Here is a 25,794-nt window from a genome sequence, read left to right on the forward strand (position 1 = left end):
AGAAAGCAATTGGCCAACGTGAATCATATTAATCACGTACAGTTCAGCTACTGTAGGACTCATTCAAATAGTGTGAGGACTCGCAAAATTTACTTATTTAATCTCCTATTTTTAGTTTATTTAATTATTTATTTGGCCTTTTACTCTGAATATTATTTCTAAACTCTTGAGACCTAATTACATGGAAATATAGTTTCATTATATTTTTAAAGTGACTTGTTTCAAAAATTAATTTCCTGGAGCTTGTTTAGTGAAAATAGTGAACACGTCTTTGGAAATCTTGACCGATTGAAAGTACAATAAGTTTGGAATATTGGAGATTTATGTAATGGACCTAAATTAGGTATTTTAATATTTAAATACTCAAGTGATAGTTATTAGTACTATCGTTATAAGAATTTCTCGGAAGTTTCGTATTATCGCACTTAAATTGGAGGTAGGCGTTTTTACGCGCGCGATTTAATTGAAGAACTTTAGACCCTTAGTTAGGGGTAAGTAAGAGTGAATAATATTAATATGAATACAAGTGCATTAGAGATTTAGTGCACTAGTGAAACAAATGCAAGAGGAATCGAGCACAAAACGCAGGAGAGTTGACTTTTAGAGCATTTTGGGCCACACATTCTTAAGCTTCTCATAGGTGCATCACACTAGATCAAAACCCTTCAATTCATCATCTAAAGTGCCGTGCAACTCCTTCTTTTTCTGCTCCAGGAACAGCCGGCCAAGGAAACAAAAGAAACAACTCAAAGCTCTTCAAATTCCATCTTCATTTCTTCAACAAAACACCACCAAACTCCACCAAAATTGAACCACACCTAGCTAATCACTTGGTGATCATCTTAAGCTAGAAAAGGGGCTTCATTTCCACGGTTTTCTTGAGCTTCAAAGTGACCAAAAATTCTGATTTAGTCATCAAGAGAGGTAATGAACGATCAACCTCTTAATTCTTGATTTATGGAAGTTAGATTACACTCATGAGCTCTTGGATTCTCATGGGTAGCTTTAATTGTTGTAAAATTGGTGAGTGGGCTCTATAAACTCCCACTTTGATAGAAAGACTGATTTAATGATTGATTATGAAATTAATGGTGGTTTAGTGTTTTAATTAGTGGATTAATGTTGTATTGTTGGTAGAAAATCATAGGAGGTGCTTGGAACAAAAGTGACCGTTTTACCCCTGCCTTGTCCTGCCATTTTTGTGCAAAATTTTGAGGTTCTAATGACTTGATTATGTTGTTTACATGTTATTGTGAGTGTGTACAAAATTTCATTGAAAAATAACATGATTTGGTTGGTCAAATGAGTTGATTTCCAAAGTTAGCAAAACTGGAAAATGAATCCCGTATTGCCCAGGCAGTCATTTTGTTTCGTTCATAACTCTGTACTCCGATGTCGAAATTGAGTGCCGTCAGTGGCATTTGAAACTAGACATTCCCAGCTTTCCATTGGTATCAAATGCACGTTCTGGTTCCACTTGAGTTAGCCACACCATTCGTTTGAAAATCACTGCCCTGTTTCGTTGCTCTCCAGGAGACAGGACAGAAATTACTTCTTGATGCTCAAAAATGAGTTGCTTGTGAATAGATTTTGAAAATGGTTTCTTCTGAGAAATTCTATATTTCTAAAAGATATTTTCAACGCCACCAACCACGTTCAATTCCGAGTTGAATTGAGTGAGTTGTGTCCATATTTCGAAACTGATGCAGTGAGTAAAAATCCTCTTTTTGGCTAGTAAAGGCCTAACCCTTGGTTGGGACTTGTTGTTTTTGAAATTCTTGGTGTTAATCACCTACCAAATGTATCTTGGATTCTTATTAGACCTGGTTATCACAAATGAGACATGTTTTAGGCATTTTATTGGCCAAAGGTTTTAGAAAAGAAAATTTGAAGTACAAGGCAGATTTGCCTTGAAAATTCTTGAAACTTTGATGGTTTTGTTAACCAACTTGCCGAATGAATTTTCCTATGAAATTTGACAAGGGAATAGCTTTTATATGGTAGTGTAATACTGCTAATTTTGGTGCCATTCTGAGTCTATTTCAATGTCCAACTGAAGTCCCAAAGTTCATGTTTAAATCTGGAAATTCTTGATCGAGGAGGAATTTTTAGCCAACTTTGAGCTGCTATATCTTGGCGTTCAAAACATTGATTCTTGTTCTGTTTGTTTTGTTTTAAACTTTGATTGTAACTCTAATTGAGTTCTAAATTTCGGAGGCTAGTTCGTATTGTGTGAATTTTGCCGAATTTTCAAAGTTGGTCAAAAACCAACCCCGAAACTGTCTTAATAGTCCCAAGCAGCAACTTTGAGTCAATTTTTGAATACCTTCCGTTTGGAATCATGGAAAAGTATCTTCTAGGAACTTTTAGTGCTTTTGAAGAAGTTTCCAACGGTATCAAGCTTTCTAATTATGGACCTACATAGTGCAAGATACGATTTTTCTAAAATTGACACCCAAAGCTGAAATTTGTCAATTTCTTAGAAAATGAGATTTTGGAAACTTGCCTTCTTTTCTTGATATCGATTGAACATTTTGAACTCGATTTCATGGAAAATGTTAGTCTCTCTCTTTAGACTTTAAAACTTTACTCTTGAGCCTCGATTATTAATAATTAAGGGCCAATTCATGAATTCTCCTTAGATTGTACAACCTTCTTTGATAAGTAGGGGTTCTAAGTGATAGTGTATAATAGTTAATGGTTATTTGCTCAGGCGCTCAAGGGGACCTTCAAGAGGAACTAGAAGTGGACGCCTAGACACTTGTTTGAGTATTTACTCTCTTGTTGCAATAGGTGAGTGTTCCATATAGGAATATGTAATTGAAATAAGTCTATGACATGCTTAACCCATGGTCATTAAGTGTTAAGTGCTATATGTTAAGTATTTACCACACTCATGCATATTTGAATAAGGTATACTTGAATTACTCGACGTGAAATACCTGAAGTATGTATATTTGAACTATTCGATATGAAACACTTGAAGAGCATATTTATGTGATTACTTGAAATACTAGATATGAAATGCTTGGAGAGCATATTTACATGATGTGTTTAAATGATTAATTATGCTATGGCAGCATAAGTCGGTTAGAGTGAATCTCCTCGACTCTTACGTGGTAAAAGTGGAAAACGGCCAATGGCGACCTATTAAAATGACATATGTCTACCAATTAACCGTAATTACTATCGTTTACCGTTAACCGTGTTTACTTACCGTTTTCTAATCTATTTGGTTACTTGCCTACTTGATTATCTGCTTGCGTAATCACGAACTTACTTGATTACTTGACCACCTGATTACCTGATTATCATAAATTAAATGCTCATATGAAGTGGGCCACTGTTTTAAGGCGAGTGTGTACTTTATCTCACTCGACCTTTAAACATGATAAATTTTTACCGTACGTCGATTACTTGATTACTTGTGCATGTTGTAAGCTCTAAGCTGAACTTGGGCCCTGCCCTTGGTTACTGACCTACTCGAGCCAGGACTGGGCTCGGTCGGGTAGGTTGGAACCCTGGGCCACCGTTTCAGTAAACTCGAGTATTACCACTGGAGGGATAAGGTGATGGCCAGTCAAACCGAGGGGATCCGGAAGTCATAAGGTGCAGATGACCGACAGAGTTCCACTGGAACACCGTATCCTACAGTATATATTTACCTTGTGTCATGATAATTGTTTCACGCTAAAATGCCAACATGAAATCCTGAGCCATGCCTGTGTTATGCTCCATACCTGTTATCTGTCCAATGTACTCATATCATGATACCTGTTTCATGTTAATGCTCCATACCTGTAACATGCTTATAATTACTCGCACCTGTAATAAGCTCCAATCACTTGTGAACTATACATGCCAATGTCTTGAACCATGATAACTGTCTCATAATAAATGTATCATACCATGATACATGTCTCAAATTAACCGTACAATGATTATCACCTCATGATAACACGCCATTGTGTAACATTAAATCATGCATATGATATGCCCAACTTACTTGATTTATTTGAACTGTTAGAGTGTCTTGGAACCTCACTGGGCTGTGTAGCTCATCCCACGTTGTGATTTTCTTTTACAGGGTTCGAGACCAATGGTGCTCGTGAGTAGTACTAGATTGTTTTCTTTTGAAAACTTTAAGTTATATTATAACGGATGGCTATTGTACAATTTTCCGTTGAGTTGTATTTAAACTTGAAAGTTACATAATTGTAAGTGTGAGATATTTGAAATACTTTAATTATATATTGAAGTTACTTAAAATATTTCGAGCTTTTGAATGATGGATTGTAGTGAGTCCTGGCGAGAGCTGGGCAGGCGTCCCGCGGATACCCTTTGATTCGCCTTAGGGAGAAGTGTGGGCGTCACAAATAGCAAGCAACTACTAATAGTTTATTGATCAAGCTTACAAATAGGAAGCAAACTTAAGCAGTATTCTATCAAACATTAGGCAAGTTAGTTATAAGCATTGTGATTGACCTGAAGGGATGTAATCAGCAAAGCAAGCAAAAGGCCAATGTTACTGTAGCAGCTCCTCTTACTAACACGTGGCACATTGGATGAATTTTGAACCTTTTCTTTTGCTTTGTCTATGGACTTTACATTGTTTACTTTTCCCAAACTACCACGTAAGACATCTTCTACACTGAGCCATGTGGTTGACTCTAGGGAGGGAGTCTACTGGGGAGAAATTTTTTTCCATTTTGTGGCCTCAGAATGTTGACTACTTCTGTGAATAGTATACCACTATTGAGGGCATTTGTGTCTTTTTATGTAAAATTACTACTTTGTCCAGTGAAAAAAAAATGGCTCTCAAAACAGTAACTAACTATTTAGGGCTGTTTGTGACTTTTTGCCTGCCATTCTTCTCCTATCTTTGGCTGTGTTTTCCATTCCTTTCCTTTGTACATCAGACACAATCAAGAATAGTAGCTGAACTGCTTCTATGCATGGTTAGAAAAAACAAAGAAGCAGGTAAGCTTCTTCCTTTCTCCGTATCTTTTTTCACCAAATCCTTCTTATTCTCCACTGTAGAATACACATGGCTAACCTATTAGTGTTAATTATTGCCATGGAAACCACCAATTGTTTCATAGATTGAGTCTAATTTTTGGCACTTTTTTCTCCTTCGTTACATTTTGTGACATTGCGTACAATAGAGGAGAAGAAAAGAGAACTCCAACAAGAAAGAGTTCTGGAGAAAGGGCTGTAGGAAAAGTAAGAATTTATTTCTTTTCCCTTTTGGTTCTGAATTTTATTTTCACCCTTTAGGTATTTATTAGATGATATTCTAACTTTAGTACAAAAATTTTCTTTTTCCTCTTTTTTGCTAAATGTGAATATATGTGTCAATGAATTTTTTCTTCATTTTATTTTTTTCCTTTTTAAATTTTTTTTGTATCAGATGTTCTTCATTTTGTTCTTTCTTTTTCTCTTATTTTTTTATTAGATGATGTTCTGATATTCGAGATGGTTTTTCTCTTTTTGTGTTGTTTCTTTTGGTTGCAATGATTTATCTAGCAAATACAGCTATTCAAGCAAGTCAAGGTTTTGTGAAATCTCATAGACCAATGGCCATCAAAAGTGTTTGATAAAATGTTTGTGTGAAACTTGGGATAGCAGAGAAAACACTGAGAGAATGATCGCACAGGTAAATTCTACTCCGGTCTATATCATTTTTTTCTCTACGGCCAATTCCTTCTACGTTTTTTATGGCACTTTATCTTTCCTTTTCAACATTTTTTTCAGGGCACAAATTATCCTATCAAGAAGTTAATTATTAGTAGATTAGTAGTTGGAACATTGATCTACAATTTTTTGTGCTATAGAAGTTGCCGATTCAAGTATGTCTTACACTTCATCTTCATTTAATAACTTAAAAAACTTATGGTTACCGTTTGTCCAGGTAAAGAGCTACCACATAAATTCTGATGATGCCGATGTAATATAGCATACGATTGAGAATTTCCAACTGTAGAAGTCGAAATTTTGTATTGTTAGTTTGTTATCCCAACCCATATCTTCGATATATCATATGTATTGTATTCCAAAGTTTAATATAAAATTTCTAAGATACATCTTAGACATATCTTAGATAAATCATATGCACATATCCTAGAAATTTTGTGTTGTTAGTTTCTTATCTCTGCACATATTGGTGTACTTAAGAGTTTAATTTCAGGGACCAAGGGGGACATTGTTGACACCATTAACGGTGATTCTGGCAAGTGACTTTATTCTGGGAATGATGGATTTGAGATAAACTTGGCTAATGCGGTGGCTTATTCTCTCCTAGGAGTGCTAATGGGCTTGTCAAGAGTATTGGAGCTGGTGGAGTTGAGAGCAGAAGTCAGCAAACTTTTGTGGGTTCTGGTGTTGGAAAAGAAATTATCCCTCAGGCATCTAAGCCAGCTCAAGAGAAGAAGCCCCAGGTTTCTACTGCTAATGGTCATGCTACAGCCCCTGCTGCTAAGTAAATTTTTCTCCTTTCCTCTGCTGCTTAACATCATAGGAAATAAATAAACTCTTAAATTTTTGTTAATTTCCAGTTCACTGTGTTTTGTTGGAGTAACAAAACAGAAAGGTTTATGTATTGTTGATAACAAGAGCCTAAGAGGCAAAATTGCTAAAATGATAACTAGAACCACTATTGTCCAATTAATTTGTTTAATAATCTTATATCATTATTTAAAGGATAGTCTTTATGAACTCATTATGATTCAAATTGAAATTCATATTCTTATGGTGAAGGCTTGAACTTAATAGTACCCTATAATAACACCCATTGCTTTAAAGACATAGAACTTGCATGTTTAACCATGGCTTTGGTACATGTTGAATTAAGACTTCTGAGTTTCAATTTAGTTTTGCTAAAAATGTCAAGTTTTGGCTGATTTTTTCTCAGAAACTTTTGGCTTAAGACCCAAAAATCTATCCATATTGAGATAGAATGTACCATTAGATGTCCATCATGCAAGGAAGAAATTGGAGTTGAAGCGAGGTAAATGTTATTATTTACTTTTCTAATGCTAGAATTAATAAATCATTTACAACAATTATAACTTCTAATTTGCTTCAGGTAATGGCAAAATATGATAGGCGTCGCTTGGGATTTGTGGTAAATGATGTAACAGGATCTTTACATACTGCAATTTTCAGTCCATATGTTTAGAAATTGTTATCATATACCGCTCTTCATCTAGCCAGCTGATGACCAAGTAAGTTCAACTCCATGAGCTATAACTTGATGAGTTATTGCATAATGATGAGTGCAACTTGATAAATGCGCTTAAATGCTCTTAGAAGAACAATTGTAGGAAAGGATTGAAATATTATACTAAAAAGTCGTATTTTTCCTTAAAGAATTAATGAGGCTTTGTTCAACTTATTTGATCCATTTTATAGCTTTAAGTTTTTCTTATTGGATTAATTCTTTTGTATGACATTTTATCATAAGTTTACCCTTACAAATTCATGTATAACTTTTGGTCTTGACTCTTGAGATATCCTAAAGCCTTATAAGAGCATTCTTTTGGTCAGTTGGAAATAATTGAAAAAGATAAGCTGTCTTAGTTATGGCGTAGGCATAAGTGACTTATAAATTTCTACTATTTGGTTTTTGAATGAGGCTGCCATAAAAAAAATGACTCTGTATGCTTTAATAAGTTATTTGTATCTAATGTATCTGCTTATCTGTTAAAATTTTAGAATGCTACCTTAGTTTTTTATTGTAAAAAGCTATATTGCTTCGCAGTTGGAATTTGCATAGTCACACATGTAATTGTTGATTAAATATTTTAAACAAATATTTCGAACAAAGTTCACTAATGAAATTAAGGATGCTACATATTTGCTAAACTAGCCTCTCATGTTGAGGGGGTTACAATGGTTTTTTCATCCATGCTTTTGATCTAGAAAATCCAAGGACAAAAGGTCAGCGAAGAACAACACTATCAAAGCATACACTACTGAGGTTGGAGGTCAAATTTCAATAGCAATCCCAAATGAAGATCACAAAAGATGTTCCCAAATTTCATATCAATGCTCAAGATCCTTTATGATGGCGTTCTCATAAAGAACTTGATGGAGTAAACGCAAGTTAGCAATCTAATTAGTGGGCGGTCAGTATTTCAATTTATAGTTGTCTAGGATATAGCACTACTAAAAAGTTTATGACAGGCTATTGAATTACTTGGCAGTGGGAAAGTAGAAAAGATGTTAATATTGAACTAGTGCTCAGTTTCTAAACTCTATTATTTTACTCAAATGATGAATTTGTATGCTTAATTCTTCTTTCTCCCTTTTATTAATCTTCTAACTTTCTTTAAACAATTTTCTTCTTACAGGTTTGGATGATTGCAGCTCTCAGCTCCATTAGTTTTTAGCATATATAATGGAACCAATCATTATAGCATTTTTTTTTCCTTTTTGGCTTTGGATTCTTGAAAAAATTATTGTTGAGATTTTAAGTAGGATATAAATTATGTCAATATCTTTGAAACTACAAAATTGAAATACAATTCTAGACTTTTACCTAAATGAAAAATGTATTTATGAACTATATTATCATCTATTAATTTTTAATCCAAAATTCAAGAGATCATGATACACAGAAAATGGTACATTAAAAGTTATACAATTGAACTAACATTGCCACTTAATATATTCCAAGGAAAGAGACTCCTATGCTTTCTTAAGAAAGCAACTCCAAGAGAAAAAGCAATTAAAGGAACAGCTTTTACCATTATCACAAGCTGTGAAGTTGAACAAGTCCCGGCTAGCCAGCAGACTTAAATGAACCTTCACAATGATTATGCATAAAATTAGTTTCCAACAATGTAATGCTTATGTGCTTCAGAACTGAACTACTTGTGTTTTAATTCAATTATCTTATATCTATTTATCATTTGTGTTAATTCGACTTAGCTATTTTGACTTGCTACCTACGTATGTTTTAATTCTATTATCTTGTATTTGTCTATCCTCTATGTTAATGTACTTCAATTTAATCTCTTTTACCTTGAAAAGCAAATTTATTGATAAGCTATAAATCCAATTCATATATAGATGTCCCTCTATCAAACACGAATAACTTCTGCAAAAATGCTAACCATTATTAATCCTATTGTTTTTCAATTTCTCTGCGTATATTTGCTGAACAAATTATGCATATAATTTTAAAACAAAAAGTATATAAGTATATTATTAATTTGTACTTGAATTAAATTTGTTAAATGAAAAATGTAGACAATAATAAATCCAGTGACAATGACAAAAAAATGTATATTTGAAAGCTATCATTCAAAGAGGGGAAAAAAAGCATCTTAATGAAATGTAATAAAGACATGTATATTTTTCTCATCAAATTTGCATGCTATACTTGGTGGTAATTTCAGTTAGCATTAATGACTCATATTTTAACTAAATATTAATGTATTAATGACTCAAAAGAAAATTGACAAAAAAAATGAAAAAATTCATTTGTTCAAATTTAAATACTGATAATCCAATTTCTCTTCATTTCAATAATATACATACTTTATGTATACTTTCACACATGACACTCTACTGACAAACATTCTATCAAATTTTGCTAACCATTAACGTTTCAAGGTGGGCACTGCCAACACTTACTAGTCTCTACGCACAGCCAACACTTACTAGTCTCTAATCACATAAGGCGCGGAAGGGTTGGGAATAGTGATTTCCTTTGGTTTCTTTGTAATTTGAGTGTTGATTTTATCCTCATTTATCTTTTTCGGTGTGATGGAACTCATTGTGGGGTTATCTCTGCTTCATGTTTGTCGCCCACAAATTCTGAATTTTGGTGGCTCTAGTCCAATTTTACCCTTCCACGCTGGTTTCGCTGTTGTTCCTCTATAGATTTTGGGCTTTTTGGTCCTTTTATTGCAAATAGTACTTTTAGTGGTTAGGTCGCTACCTGCTTCATATGTCTACCCAAATTTCTTCGGGCCTCTCACGTGTTTTGCAAAATTTTGTTGGGTCTGCCGCCTTATGCTAGCCCACTATGGTTGGGTTTCAGACATAAGAAAAATACCACTATATCCATCCATATATAGCTAAAAGCATATGATATGCCAAAAAAAAACTTTAGCTGCCAAATTATTCTTCACAAGTTAAATAGTACCAACAACAAACAATTAAAAATTTGATACAATTTACACATTACTAATCAATACTAAATATTAGAAAAATCAACACAACCTAGAATAATACAACTTAAATTATACTATCATACACACTAAAAAATCCTTCAATTAATCCACTCTCACAACTTTCACTAGCATAAAATTAATCAGAGCCAATAATTAAATCACAATTAGACAAATCACAAATATACAGTAAACACTAAAAACACCAAAAAATTAAAAATGCAAAACAATTAACCACTCTACCAATATAAAAGCATATCAAAATCATAATCATTCAAAATATGACAAATTCATACTACATTGTAAAAATTTGTTACAAATCTTTACACATGTTTCAATATAAAATACATGTACATATAATTAATAAACAAACAAAGGAGGGTTGGATTGGATGGTCAGATGAAAGGAATGATAAGTAATAAATTTTGAACTTAAAATCTTCCACTTATAAAAAAATAATAATAATAATAAAACCTATAGTACCCCAAAACACACAAAAAAACGTATAATATGGGCACCCCGCAACCCCGCGGGGACCAATGCCTAATTTTTCATTATACTAATACGATTTCTTAACCATGTGGATCACATGCTACCACCCAATAGAAATCAATGCCATTTGTTAACATCGACTACTTTTATCATATAACATCCAGTCAAAATATGCCCAAAACACAAAGGGATTATCTGGGTACTATATGTGTGATCATAAAATGCAAGAAAGAAGTGGAGTTGTCGAAGAAATCTGAAATCATAAAAGGGGACCTTCTTGACGAAAAAATAGTCATAATGTGCCATATTGGCGTTAAGAAATCTGATGAAAAGCCTGATAACATCCCTTGGGGGCATAATACTGTGAACGGCCAAATCAGCGAACGGACACTAAATTCCAGTCTCGATCTTTGACCCCTTCCGGGGACCCTAAAGCAATCGAAGTGCTATAATGAATGCTAGTTATGATTTTCAACTCATAACTTTAAAATGGTAAACAAATGAGTCACTGCTTTATGATTCACCATTAATACTTGTCAATTGTCATCTTACTATTATGGTTGTTTCTTTTTGCGTAAGCAGTATTACTAGCATGATTGTTGTTTCCATTCCTATGTTAACAAACTTGAGAAATTCAAAATCTGAAAAACATGTAATGTTTGGTGACTTTCAATATTGTCACTCAAACCAGACGATTCTCTAGGAGATACTCGTTAGCATTTTCCATGGGAAAAAGTTTTCTCCAAATTTATTTGTTCAAAATGGAAAATATTTGAGATTTAACATTCCTTCAAAACGAAATTAAAACAATAATTTATCTTGTTATTAGTTTATTACTCGTTCTCTGGAAGACCTCTGATTTCGAAGTCAAGAATTCAAATCAGGGAGTATTGTGGAACAGGTTAATCCCAATTCCTTGCACAGCTCCGGATACAAAGCCTTCCTTAACTCAGCATAGACCTCCCCGTTCCACTTATCTAACTTCTGCTGTTCACCAGCCAGATGGTTTGCTTTTTCCTCTGCAACTTCCAGCGCATTGTCTCCAGGCTCAGGCTTCGTCTCTAAAATATGGATTTTTGCTGCTGCTTTTGTATCGTAGTGTGAGTCGCACAAGACAAAGTTACGGTAAGCCAGAGGGTAGGCAACCTTTGACCTAATCAGAGCCGCGAAGTAGGCTGGTAAAGCCATCTGTTTGGCCGACAAACTTAGTTGTAGGCAACGGGTACCTTTCTTCATGGTGAGATAGTCATGGCTGAGACCGAGCATCACCCCTGCTTCTTGCGTGTAGCCATTGATGGCCGCAATTGTGGGCATGGGAAGGGAGATGAGATCTGATACTACATGCTTGAAGTCGTCAATCATCATTTCGTAGTGGCGTTTGTAACTTTCATTTGACCCTTTTGCTTGCTCCCTGGCATATCTGATAAGGGGAAAAGGGTAACAACGTCAGATTTGAACAGATTACAAGAAGCCGCTCGAAGGGTTTTAGATTCTACGGAAGGTACATGTCATCCAAACACATAGTGTAAAGAAAGTAACACCAAAGAGTTACAAAAGATCTAAAACCTGCTTTTATTTCCATTAATTATTTGTTTAGTAATTTATTTTATTTTTACTTTTTAAGTTTTAAGGTACAATGGGAAGGTTTAGGAACCGAATCTTGGCTCTAAGGCCAGAAACGAATATGGCAAATTATGGTTTCACATCTTTTTCTTAGCCTACAATTCGATCTTATGATCTTTTCAGCTCAATCAATGGTGGAATCGTAGAAGAGGTTATACAGTCTTACTTTTAGGCTAAATTTGTACTCTGAGTATTGTCCATACAATTTCTTCCTAATATTTTCAGCCCAGAGAAAAATTGTCAGGGTAAACGACAGAACGCAAGGTTTGTAACTCCATTTTTCTGTGGTATCTGCCAAAATGGTAGAAAAAGAGCAGTAATTAAATTACTTAACTTCTCTTCTCATAATCATAGGAATTACTTGAAATTTGCTTTGGAAATTAGTCAGTCTCTGTGATCAATATTTCTTTCTTAAACTTCGGAAAATTTGTGATTTCTGGCATATAAAACCTTGCTGTCGGTTTGTGCTCTTAAGATGAACTTCTCTTGGACGATGCTCTTCAATTTGCAAAGAGATATTATCTTTAACAAGTCATGTTTAATTTGCCAGTAACATACCTGTCATCAAATCCTTTGCAGAATACTTCACCCTCACCAGTGGTGATGAGGACAGATTCCTTGGTGGCCTCGGACTTAACCACATCAAGACATTCCCGGATAGTCTGAATGAGTTCCGGGTTTAAAACATTGCCATAGCTGGCTTGGTTCAAAGTGAGTAGGAAAGATTTGTTAGTTTCATGTTGCTGCAAGCATATGCCAGAGCCGTACTGCCCTTTCAGGTAGTGGTAATGGCGTTTTGCTTGTCTGAACAATTTTGGTAGCATGACTGTTAACAGAATAGACAATGGTAGGTCTTTTAGTTCCAGAAATACGCTGCTTCCGAACATGTGGTAATGAGTATTTATACTTGTAGATGCGGGAGAACTGCAGTTTTCGCCTCTAGTTTGTTTTCCATTGATGGGAATTGGAGCAGTTATGGATGAATTAGGTGCAATTGTGTACGGTTATTATACTTTATTCATAACTTGGTGTATACTTATAAACGCGGTTGTATTTAGGTATTGAATTGATGTATACGAATAGAATAAAATTTATGAATACAGTAAAATTATATAAAAGTACACTATTTTGTATAAAAAGTACAATAACAGTTCAATTGTACCATTTTAACTACATGTGCCTGTAGTCCCTTCTGATGTAACTACTTGATCATCTCTTTTTGTCCATTGACATTTTTATTTAGGGAAGTTGCTATGTTTGGATAGCAAATTTTTTCAAAAAAATTTTTGTTTGTATTATAAATACATTTTTCAATCCACCTTTTTACATTCTCAATCACCTTTTTATCTCACATACATCACATCACAAAAAATATTACAGTAATTATTTGAAATGATACTCTATTCAATCCAAACAGTAATTTATGTCCTTGCGCACCGCGGGGTGAGGACATATTAAAGCTATGTGACCAAGTTAAATTTGTGCAACAAATGCTCGCAGTTAACAAATTTAGAAATTTATGTCTACTATGTAGAAAATTTTGGTTCAGTTTCCAATGTTTATCTTAAATAGTAACCATTTTCGCTTCTTGTTTGCACATCCTAATTTTTTCCAACAAATACGTACAAGGTGCAGTAGCTAGTGCTGCAGTTACAAAAATAGGTACAAGGTGAAAGTTGAACAGGCATCATGGAGAGCAAGAATGGGTATTCGACCGTTATTGAAATTATTTCTTTCTTCTCTTTCCTTTTGAGTCCCTCCCCCGCCTCAAGCAAAAAAAGAATAGTAATTGATTCTTACCTGTTCAATTTGGGATCCAAATTCATTTCATTTGATAATTCTGGGATATTGATAGGATTGTTACTTTACAGTTCAGATGCAACCTCTTACCTGTATTTCATTGTTTAACAGGATCTTGAGCTATGTTTTTTTTTCTCAATCCTGAAATTCTGACTTTTGTTCTCGTGTTAGCTTCAAGATCAATTCCCACACACCCCCTCGGGGCACTCAGGACAAAAAAAAAAAGTGTTATTGTGCTGCATTTTGATATTTTTTTTTAATCCTTCCACCCTCTTTTCACCTCCAAGCACAGGATTCGAGTATTTTGATATGTTCATGTTGGGGAACTTTTATATGGTTTCTTTCGGTTTTCCTTTTGTATACTAAACATATAAACTATAAATAACACATTGATGTACAGTGTACCCACCATTGGTCCGTTGCCATGCACATCTTTTTTGGGACATACTAAATCCACACTTTTCATCCTAAATTCACACATCTTTGATGCATTAATGATTTGTATTATTAGTATTAAATTGTGTACAATATGTAGAATTATTAATGAAGAGGTGCAAATTTAGTCTCTGCTCCTTTTTATTGTTTATCTTTTTTGTGCAATCACGACATTCAAATTGGTTAATTTGTAGAAGCTAATCGTTGTTAAGGTAACAAGACCTTTTGGCGCCTCAAGTGGTGATCTTGCAGCAGTGTGAGAGACATCTTGCTGCTTTAAGGAGCTCAAATTGGTTTTTAATATTTCCTTTCTCTTTTTCACTCAGTGATGAGTTTTCTATTTTTTTGGGTTGTTTTCAATTCTTTTTCTTCGTAGAAAGTTTCCGAAATATTTAATCACGCCTGAACTATTGTTTGCTCGTTTAAGAAAGTGTCTTTCTTCAATACAAGTTTCAATTAGCCAATTATAATTATTAGAAATATATCGTCAATGTCATGAAGACCTAGTTTAACAGGTAGAGATACTAGCTAAGTGAACCGAAGGTCCCTTTTTCAAGTCTTAAGCCCTCTTCTTTTCTCCCTTATAAGGTTCGAGTCTCCCACTAAGTTATATATATATATATATATATATATAGTCAATTATTTACCAAATTTATTTAGCTATGGTCTTAGAAGGTGTTTTAATGTATCTTTGGTTGATTTTAACAAACCAATAATCGATAACAAAAGTGTCATAGTGGATTATTTAAATATTTCTGTACCAGAAAAATTAATTAGATCTCAATTCACCGTTTCATTGTTTTCATAAGTAATTGAGTCCGAGAGAGTGACAGGATAGGTGTTTTGAAAGGAAGGAGTATAAGTGAGAGTTCACAGGTTCAAACCCTTCCACTTACACTATATAGACAAAAAGATAAAAGTAACTTGAGTCCAATATTCAACTGATTCTTAAGTCCAATCAATCCAAAGTATAAACCAGGTTAGAGTCATGATCGGCTTGCAGTACAATTGATCGAACTGACCGATTCAACTCGAGTATCAAAACACTGAATTTAACTACTTTTAGAAGTGTCATTTCTTCAAACAACAATTTTTGAAGTGTCATTTCATGAAATAACAATAGATGGCACTTTGTCACCGCAATTGCTTTACCTCAATAAATACATGATTCACGATGTTAGACTAATGGCAACTGTCGTTGTCAGTTCAGTCATTCTTGAATGGTGTAACACCAACTAAACAACTTGTAATTCCTTCTTAACTACTGCTAGAGTTGATTTACCTTAATAAATGCTTGCATGATTCACGATGTTAGACTAATTGGCAAATGCCATTATGTGTTCAATCATTCTTGAATGGTGTATCACTGTTTAAAAAAGTTGTAATTCCTTCTTAACTACTTTACCACTTTGCAATAGAAGTGTAATATTCATATGAGTCCTACGTATAATAATTATGTACCTGCTAGAAAGTTTTATGAGCAGTTCATATAAAATTACAAATTGTTTAAAGAGTGTCAACTAACCACCCAACCTAACCCTCTTCTTAAATGCGTTAACAATTCCTCTATCGTATAAATCATTATAAATTAATTTTTTTCAATATGTTAAGCATATACTTCTTTAAAATTTTTAGTATATATATATTATTTTGTATCACAATATATAAATATATAAAATAGAACCCAGTGCAAAGCATGAGTTAAAATACTAATATTACCTAATTTCGCATCACTATCATTAGATGATGACAAATTCAATGATGTAATCCAAGTGATGAATCATCACATCACCTAAAAGTACAATTATGCAGAACGTGTCTGACTACAATTTCAGAACGTGTCTGACGTGTCTGACTACAATTTCAAATTCAGTACAATAATGAGAAAAACTAATCAGTACTCGTCATGTGAGCACTCATCAGTAGTCAAAACGTGTCTGACTACAATTTCAAATTCAGTACAGTAATGAGAAAAACTAATTAGTACTCGTCATGGGAGCACTCATCATTAAATAATATCGATATATCCTTAGAAAGCATTGATTTTTACACATTAAAGTACTCCATTAGTTGGCTTTCGGTACAAATTGGGTATCAAAAAGAACCCTTTCAAAATTTTGCTTGTAATATTTAGTAAAATTCGATATATGACTTGCTTGGGTTGATGTCATACATTAAGATTCACATTGATTTCCTTCTCCATGCATCATGTATAACTTTTCTTACTTTATCACAACAATTGAAATTTAGAACATTAATGAGAAAAACTAATCAGTACTCATCATGTGAGCACTCATCATTAAATAATATCGATTTATGCTTAAGACATATTGATTTTTACACATTAAGTACACCATTATTTGGCTTTCGGTACAAATTGGGTATCAAAAAGTACCCTTTGAAAATTTTTCTTATAATATTTAGTTAAATTCGATATATGGCCTGCTTGGATTGATGTCATACATTAAGATTCACATTGATTTCCTTCTCCACGCATCAAGTATAATTTTTCGTATTTTATCAAAGGACAATAGATGACACTTTGTCACAACAATTGCTTTCCCTCAATAAATACTTGCATGATTCATGAGCTAATGGATGGACAAGTAGCGCGTACTGAAATAACGATTAATTTCCCGTCACCATCATTAGATGCTAACACATTCGATGATGTAGAACGTGTCTGACTACAATTTCAAATTCAGTATAGTAATCAGAAAAACTAATCAGTACTTGTCTTGTGAGCACTCATCATGAATTAATATTGATTTATCCTTAGAAAGTATTGATTTTTACACATTAGAGTACTCCATTATTTGGCTTTTGGTACAAATTGGGTATCAAAAAGAACCCTTTGAAAATTTTTCTTATAATATTTAGTTAAATTCGATATATGGTCTGCTTGGATTGATGTCATACATTAAGATTCACATTGATTTCCTTCTCCATGCATCAAAGGACAATAGATGACACTTTGTCACGACAATTGCTTTCCCTCAATAAATACTTGCATGATTCACCAAATACTTGCATTGAGTTCCTTCTCCTCACATTGAGTTCCCTCAATAAATAACGCTTAATTTCCCGTCACCATCATTAGATGCTGACACATTCGATGACATAATCCAAGTGAGGAACCTGCCATCACTCAACAGTAAAATAATGGAGAATGTGTCCTACTATAATTTCAAAATAAATAATGAAAAAAGATCAGTTACGACTCACTACTCGCCACATGAGCACTGACCATTAAATAATACATCCTACAATAATTTCAAATTAAATAAGGCAAAAAATCAGTAATGACTCACTAATCCCGCACGAGTACCCACCATTAAATAATATATCGCCACATGAGCTCACAGTAATGGCCATTGGCCCCACTAATTGGTACCCTTGCGTAGTTGTTCTCCTTCCCAAATACCCACCAGTCCAACTCACGAAATTGATATTACAATTCTTGTGCGGAACAAAAATGTAAATAAATTTCACTTTACATCTCTAAACTTGTATCAATTTCTTAATTTGTATTCCAAACATTAATTTCAAATTCAGTACAGCAATGAGAAAACTAATCAGTACTCGTCAAGTGAGCACTCATCATTAAATAATGTCAATTTATCCATAGAAAGTATTGATTTTTACACATTAAAGTACTCCATTATTTGGCTTTCGGTACAAATTGGGTATAAAAAAGAACCCTTCAAAATTTTTCTTATAATATTTGGTTCAATTCGATATATGGTCGGCTTGGATTGATGTCATACATTAAGATTCACATTGATTTCCTTCTCCATGCATCAAGTACAATTTTTCTTACTTTATCAAAGGACAATAGATGACGCTTTGTCACAACAATTGTTTTCCCGCAATAAATACTTGCATGATTCATAAGGTAATGGATGGACAAGTAGCGCATACTGAAATAATGCTTAATTCCTGTCACCATCATTAGATGCAGACGCATTCGATGATGTAATCCAAGTGAGGAACCTAAACATCACTCAATAGTAAAATTGTGGACAATGTATCTTACTATAATTTCAAAATAAATAATGCAAAAAGATCATTTACGACTCACTACTCGCCACATGAGCACTCACCATTGAATAATACGTCCTACTATAATTTCAAATTAAATAATGCAAAAAATCGATTATGACTCACTGATCACCACATGAGTACTCACCATTAAATAATATCGCCACAGGAGCACACAGTTATGGCCATTGGCCCCCCTAATTGCTACCCTTGCATAGTTGTTCTCCTTCCCTAATACCCCCCAGTCCAACTACACAAAATTGATATTACAAGTCTTGTGCGGAGCAAAAATGTAAATAAATTTCACTTTACGTCTCCAAACTTGTATTGATTTCTTAATTTGTATCCCAAACTTTAATTTAAAATTCAGTACAGTAATGAGAAAAAATAATTAGTACTCGTCTTGTGAGTGCTCATCATTAAATGATATCGATTTATCCTTAGATAGTATTGATTTTTGCACATTAAAGTACTCCATTATTTGGCTTTCGGTACAAATTTGGTATAAAAAAGAACCCTTTCAAAATTTTTCTTATAATATTTAGCTAAATTCGATATATGGTCTGCTTGGATTGATGTCATACATTAAGATTCACATTGAGTTCCTTCTCCATGCATCAAGTATAATTTTTCTTACTTTATCGAGGGAAAATAGATGACACTTTGTCAGAACAATTGCTTTCCCTCAATAAATACTTGCATGATTCATGAGGTAATGGATGGACAAGTAGCGCGTACTGAACGCATTTGATGATGTAGAATATGTCTGACTACAATTTCAAATTCAGTACAGTAATGAGAAAAACTAATCAGTACTCATCATGTCAACACTCATCATTAAATAATATCAATTTATCCTTAGAAAGTATTGATTTTTACACATTAAAGTACTCCATTATTTGGCTTTTGGTGCAAATTGGGTATCAAAAAGAACGCTTTCAAAATTTTTCTTATAGTATTTAGTTAAATTTGATATATGGTCTGCTTGGATTGATGTCATACATTAAGATTCAAATTGATTCCCTTCTCCATGCATCAAGTATAATTTTTCTTACATTATCAAAGGACAATAGATGACACTTTGTCATTGACGTATGCGGGGCATACATATAACAATTGACTCATTCGCAATCAAATTTTACATTTATAAATTCTAAATATCTCATACACGATTTATCGCAAGTATACGAGTCGAGAGCGAATATACAGTATTAAGGGTCGATCTCACAGGGAAGATTGCAACTATTGATGTTTTTCGAACTCCTTTATTATCTAGACTATTATAAACATAAAAGTAATGAAAATAACACTAGAAAGCTCCTAGAGATATGGAATTCATTACTACTCTTGCAAATGAGATTACCGGTTAAGTGAATACTATTATCTTGGCTAGTAATGGCGTAATTTCCTAATGTATGTGAAACCTACTCTCGTAGTGAATCAACTATACTTGTAGCTAAACCATATCTACTCTCGTGGTTATGAAATTAACTACAAATTCATTTCTTCTATAAAATTACATGAAACAAGTCACTAAAGCCACAAAGGTGCACCTCTACACTCGTAAGTATACTCCCTACACTTATCACTTCCTTGAACTAGTGTTAAACTCCAATTCTCATTGCCAACTTAACACCTTAAGATTATCACAATTAATGGCCGGTTAATCATGATTAGAAAAGCAAAAGTAATAAATAACTTGCTCAAAATAATATCATCACATAACCAAATAAACATCACTAACAAGATATAGAAAGTTCATCCATACTCTAGGCATAAACTTTAACTAAACATGAAGAAAAACAAATCCAAACTTATATTATAGCTAAACATGAAATCAAATATAAATGAGAAAGTGATAGAAGAGATGTCACCCTTGTCACATGAGCTGTAACTCTCCATCTTTGCGCTTCAAATCTTCATCGAAATCTAACTACAAATACAAGACTGATAAACTACACTAACTATACTAATGTACCCTAACTAATGAACTAAGGAAACTCTAGTGAAAGTCTACATTTTTGGTGTGTTTCTCTAGCCTTCCAAAGTTGTGCAAATGTTCTCCAAAGGCCTCTATTTATAGAGGATTCAAGAGCCAAATAAGTTGTTTTTAGTTGTCATTTTTGACTCTTGAAACTTCCATGAGTTGTCTTTCCAACTTTTCAACCTTTTCTTGATGAGATACTGCCGAGACTGATAGCTAGAATTGAGATGGAAAAGTTATATGAAAGCAGGGCAAGTTGATGAGTCAGTTGCAAAAAACAGAAGAGAATACGCGGCTTCAAGCCATGTATTCATGAAGTCACATTTTCACTTCTATGCATTTGACACCACTTCAACTACTATTTTCTCAATGATGGAGGCCGAAATACTCTTGTGCAAAACATGAAAGTTGTAGCGCTTTGAGTTAACTTTCCAATGCCTTAAGAATCATCTAAGCTGGAGCTCTATGGACTGAGATATGACCAAAATACCATCAACTGATCAGAGCTTTGTTTCAGCTTTCAATAAACAGAGTTGTACTTCTGTATTTTGAATTTTTGACTATGAAGATGACTGAACTGGATTTCTATGTCTTATAACAAATATAGATCTATCTCTTAGATTCAAAATGGTTCAAGAATCACTTCAATCTGATCTGTGTAGCTCAATATATTATCAAAATACCACAAGGTGTCAAAGCTGCGTTCACTTGCATTTTTTCTTTTGAATGTTTTGCACTTCATGTCTTCTCTAAACCACTTCAAATCATCAATAACCATTCAATTCTCTTCTCAATTCACTCTCTTTGATAATTGAATCATTAAACCTACAAAAACATGAAGTTTTCGCCATTAAAATCCATAGAAATACAATTTTCGCACTTTAAACCATAAAATGCATATTTTCACTAGAATCCTAATTCATTAGCTATAAAACTAAATAAAACACACCAAAACTAATCAATAAAATACACCAAAAACACGTAAAATATACTCTTATCAGTCACAACAATTGCTTTCCCTCAATAAATACTTGCATGATTCACGAGGTAATGGATGGACAAGTAGCGCGTACTGAAATAACGCTTAATTTCCCGTCACCATCATTAGATGCTGACGCATTCGATGATGTAATCCAAGTGAGGAACCTAACATCACTCAACAGTAAAATAGTGGAGAATGTGTCCTACTATAATTTCAAAATAAATAATGCAAAAAGATCGGTTACGACTCACAATTCGCCACTTGAGCACTCACCATTAAATAATATGTCCTACTATAATTTCAAATTAAATAATATAAAAAATCAGTTATGGCTTACTAATCGCCACATGAGTATTCACCATTAAATAATATCCCTATATAATCAATCCCTTTAGAGAAGTTGGCCACCACATTAATTTTGAAATGCCCGTCTAATTAGATGGTGGTTCAGTCCCACCCCCTAGAATAGACTCCTTTCTCAGTATAAGAGTAGGAATAGTAGTAGGAGTAGATTAGATGCACATAGTAATGGCCATTGGCCCCACTAATTAGTACCCTTGCATAGTCCTCTTTCCCTAATACCCACCAGTCCAACAACACGAAATTGATATTACAATTCTTGTGTGGAATAAAAATGTAATCCCAAACTTTTAATTTTAGATATTTTGTTGAACATATTGCTCCCTAAATTTTCAAATTTGTCCCATTTAAATTAGCCATTGACAACATTAGCAAAATTAATGAGATAAAAAACGGTACAAATTAATGACAATGTATAATTTTGTTCCAATTGCAATCTCTTAATTCTTTCTGATCGTTGTCAGCACATTGTCATTGATTTATATACTTACAATCACTAATAATATTAGAAAGATGGTATAAATTAATGACAATATATTATTTTATTGTACTTGAGATACCTTGGCTCCTTTTCACCATGTGATAGCCCCGCCTTCCCCTAAGGCGTACCAAAGGAGTCAGCAGACTGCCTGCCCAACTCTCGCCAGGACTACGAAGACAGTTATACACAATCTAAGACGCACCGAAGTAAAATAGCGCGCTTACACGATTCAAAATTTCAAAACGAAAAAAATCGGAACCGTAAATGAAGAGTGACCGCCACGTCACCATCCAGCCAGACTCCAACCGAATATAGATAATGTTATATAACTCAGGAGAAAAACATTTCCAAACCAAATCGGATACATGTACATGGTTAAACAGTTTTATACACATACTTTTGAAATTTACAAATCAAAAGGGAAATATTTGGATCAAGGTACATTTAGGGTTTTCCAACTTCCAAGGAGCTATACAAAAGGGTTTTTTTTTTTTTGGGTCTAACCACCCGATATCCCTTTCGGACTAATCCGGATTCGGCCCGGAGAGCGCCCGCAGAGTTTGACTCTTACTCGAGGGTGAAGGCCTGGCCCTGGAGTTATCGCAGGAGCGCAGCGAGGATAGAACCTTGGTCGTCCTGCTCGCATTACCAACCGCTTACCACTGGCCCCAACTCCTCGGGTTTATACATTCTTCAAAATGATCATTGGTGCAAAAGATGGTTCCCTGTAAGGAAAACAAGAATAACAGAACGGGGTGAGCTAGAAGCTCAGTGAGGTACCAAAAGTATAAATAGTAGAAACAGTAGAACTCATAAGAAATTTCTTTTAAGGCACATATGCACGTCAAATACGAGAAATGAATAAACACCACAATGTAAAGGATACAGGTGGCTCTCAGGAGCCAAATCCCCGTTGCAATACTTGATCCAGCCTCGTTGACCCTCCGTCAATGTTCAAATAAAGAAACTAGTCCAGAAGAACACCACTTTAACGCCAAAATTCCATTCACCAAACATACCCCTTACCGGGCTCAAACGCCAAACAGGAACAGGAATGGTAATACTCGAGTATACCGAAAATTCAGAGTCTCCAATACCTATTGATTCCCAAGGAACAGGCACCCATGGATTGTCAATTTCCTCGACCAAACCCTTGGTGGATCGATTCAATTAACTCCCCATGAGGTTGAGCTCAGATTTAACAGGAAGGTCGTTGGATGCACTTCCAAACGACATTATAACAGGCGCAGGTAACAGATTCAAGTATATACAGGAAACAAGTCACACAAGCCAGAGAGCGAGTGTGATAAAGTACACACTCGTCTCTACAAAGTAAACAGTCAAGAAAGACATTCAAATAGCAATTTGCAAGTACAGATAACCAGTTTAGCAATAAATCAGGAGAGTGGTACACTCACCAATTCAAGCAAGGATAACTTCAAAAGTTTCCTTCCCAAGTATGGCTTTTATCGCCGGCACTTCCTAAAACAGTCAAGGAAAAACACTTAAGACTCGACTCCGATGCCTAGTAAGTGGAATTTGCAGGTGAGACTCGTTTGCGAGTCATATGCCTAACCACATGAACCATTAATACAACACAAAGATGTAGCTTTGAAGTGAAAATATAACAATTAGTCTTAAAGGCATGAATGACCTCAAACCCCTTCACCTCTACCCAAAAACCATACTCACAATGCTTTACCAACTCCAGATATGAAATGAAAAATGAGAGTAAGAACAATTCTAGGCAAACAGGATTTTTTTCAGTTTTACGTAACCCTAAATGAAAAATCATATCTCAAGCTTCTTAAATCCAAAATTGATACAATTTACACCGTTGGAAAATATATTCAAAGAGCTACAACTTTCCAGAAGACACCATTATAGGATTCAAAACACAAGTCAGTCAAATTCGAGCCTCAATTTGCTGCTTCAACCATCACAAGACAGAACAGGTATGCAGTTTTCAGTTAACTTTGAAAAATCACCATAAATCGTACAGATAGAAACAGGGTCTGAAATTTTTATGGTTTGTGGTTCTATGAATCTAGTTTTAAACGCAACAAACAGAACTCAATTCTGACATTTCTACATCAAGATATAGCAAATTTTCCGACACTGCACAGAAGCTCCCACGAAAATTTTGACAGCACTACCCCTTGTCTTTCTTTACTTTTCCAACCAAACCTCAACACCCAATCACTTCTCAACTCCACTACAATTACACCCACACATCACAAGCTACCAAACACCTTTAATTAGAGTCACAATACGCTTCAAAAACAACCAAGTGGTAGCTCAACAAAGAAACGCTAAAGCTGGAATTCTCCGTACAAAGCGGAAATTTTCTGCAAATAGCTACAATTTACGCACTATAGCTTCATTCTAGACCATTCCAAGCATCATCCATGGCCAACCAATATTAAACATATAAAAACAGAAAAATCATGAGTAAATATAAAATTCACCAATCTCTACCAAAAGTCATGAAATATCATCTAAAACCATCTCTTTAACTCACACAAGCCACTAATTGAACATTATTAAGATCAAAGGAAAGGTTCCTTAGTCACTTACCTTGCAAACCCAAGAAAAGACCCAACTTAGCACCACTTTCTTCCAAACCACTTCACAACCAACCTCACTACCACTAAACTAAGGGTTTTTATGGAGGAATTTCCAATTTAATCGGTTGGATTGGGAGATTGAGCAAGATTAAGAGCAAGAAAGTTGAGTTTTCTTTTCTTTTCTGCTTGAGAGGAGTCGGCCAAGAGAAGGTTGTAAGATGATGAATTTTGGTCAATTTTTGGATTATTTAGTAAAGTTGGTAATTTGGTCAAAGTCCAAGAAGAAATAGGAAAGTGACACTTGTCCCCCCCCCCTCTTTAATGCAAAGCTATCCTTTTGTCTCTCCAACTCTCATCTATTGGGTAACCTCTAATTATCTCTTAACATCTAGTAAATTAATCCCTGAATGCTAAACTTAATCTAATCGGCCGAATTTTATCGAACTTACCGCACTAGTGGGTCCCACATCCGGTATACACTCTTAAAACCTCATGAACTAACTTATACTAGAAAAATACTTTAAAAACCCTATTTACTCATAAAAATTATTTAGAAAATTTTTTCTAATAAAGAAAATGCATAAAAGGCATGTAATTAAATAAAATAAAACCTAGAAAATAAGAAAATTCACGGTCCTCACACACCACCTTCATTCAGTGAATTTTCATTGATTTATAAGGCCCTTGTGTTATTGATTTTACTAACACTATCATTGATTGACTTAAATGCGATAAATTTGAGAGCATAAATTTTAAAATGTCCAAAATTATGAGTTTATAATGTAAAATGTTTAAAATTAAAATTTAAGGTGCAAAGTGAAAAATTGATACAAATTTAAAGCTGTAAAATA

At 34.2% G+C, this 25,794-nt stretch overlaps 1 protein-coding gene and 1 long non-coding RNA gene across 10 annotated transcripts; one reads left to right on the forward strand and one right to left on the reverse strand.

The window, feature by feature from the left end:
* Positions 1 to 676: 676 nt before the first annotated feature.
* On the forward strand, positions 677 to 8,566 carry LOC113727245 (uncharacterized). Of its 9 annotated transcripts, XR_011839377.1 has the most exons (12): positions 677 to 924; positions 2,714 to 2,793; positions 3,493 to 4,980; positions 5,166 to 5,223; positions 5,527 to 5,656; positions 5,755 to 5,849; positions 6,188 to 6,229; positions 6,302 to 6,478; positions 6,911 to 7,006; positions 7,085 to 7,223; positions 7,921 to 8,126; positions 8,352 to 8,566. It is a non-coding gene; the product is annotated as an uncharacterized lncRNA (long non-coding RNA). The 9 variants fall into 9 exon arrangements; XR_011839372.1 differs by having other exon boundaries at positions 6,188 to 6,478; XR_011839374.1 differs by lacking the exon at positions 5,755 to 5,849.
* A 2,905-nt stretch (positions 8,567 to 11,471) lies between these two features.
* LOC140035316 (enoyl-CoA delta isomerase 2, peroxisomal-like) lies at positions 11,472 to 13,334 on the reverse strand. The gene is made up of 2 exons (XM_072075800.1): positions 12,852 to 13,334; positions 11,472 to 12,090 (listed from the first exon to the last, which is right to left on the reverse strand). Exons 1-2 carry the CDS (start codon positions 13,178 to 13,180, stop codon positions 11,538 to 11,540), a joined length of 882 nt encoding a protein of 293 aa, XP_071931901.1. The 5' UTR covers positions 13,181 to 13,334; the 3' UTR covers positions 11,472 to 11,537.
* Positions 13,335 to 25,794: the final 12,460 nt, after the last annotated feature.

This window comes from Coffea arabica, chromosome 2c (assembly GCF_036785885.1).
Source record: "Coffea arabica cultivar ET-39 chromosome 2c, Coffea Arabica ET-39 HiFi, whole genome shotgun sequence".
Lineage (NCBI taxonomy): Eukaryota > Viridiplantae > Streptophyta > Magnoliopsida > Gentianales > Rubiaceae > Coffea > Coffea arabica.

Bases quoted from the DNA above. Each gene is read 5' to 3' on its own strand.
- LOC140035316 (XM_072075800.1), bottom strand. From the start codon at position 13,180: ATGTTCGGAAGCAGCGTATTTCTGGAACTAAAAGACCTACCATTGTCT. The intron at 12,091-12,851 runs GTATGTTACTGG...TCCCCTTATCAG, and splicing joins TGCAAAGGATTTGATGACAG to ATATGCCAGGGAGCAAGCAA.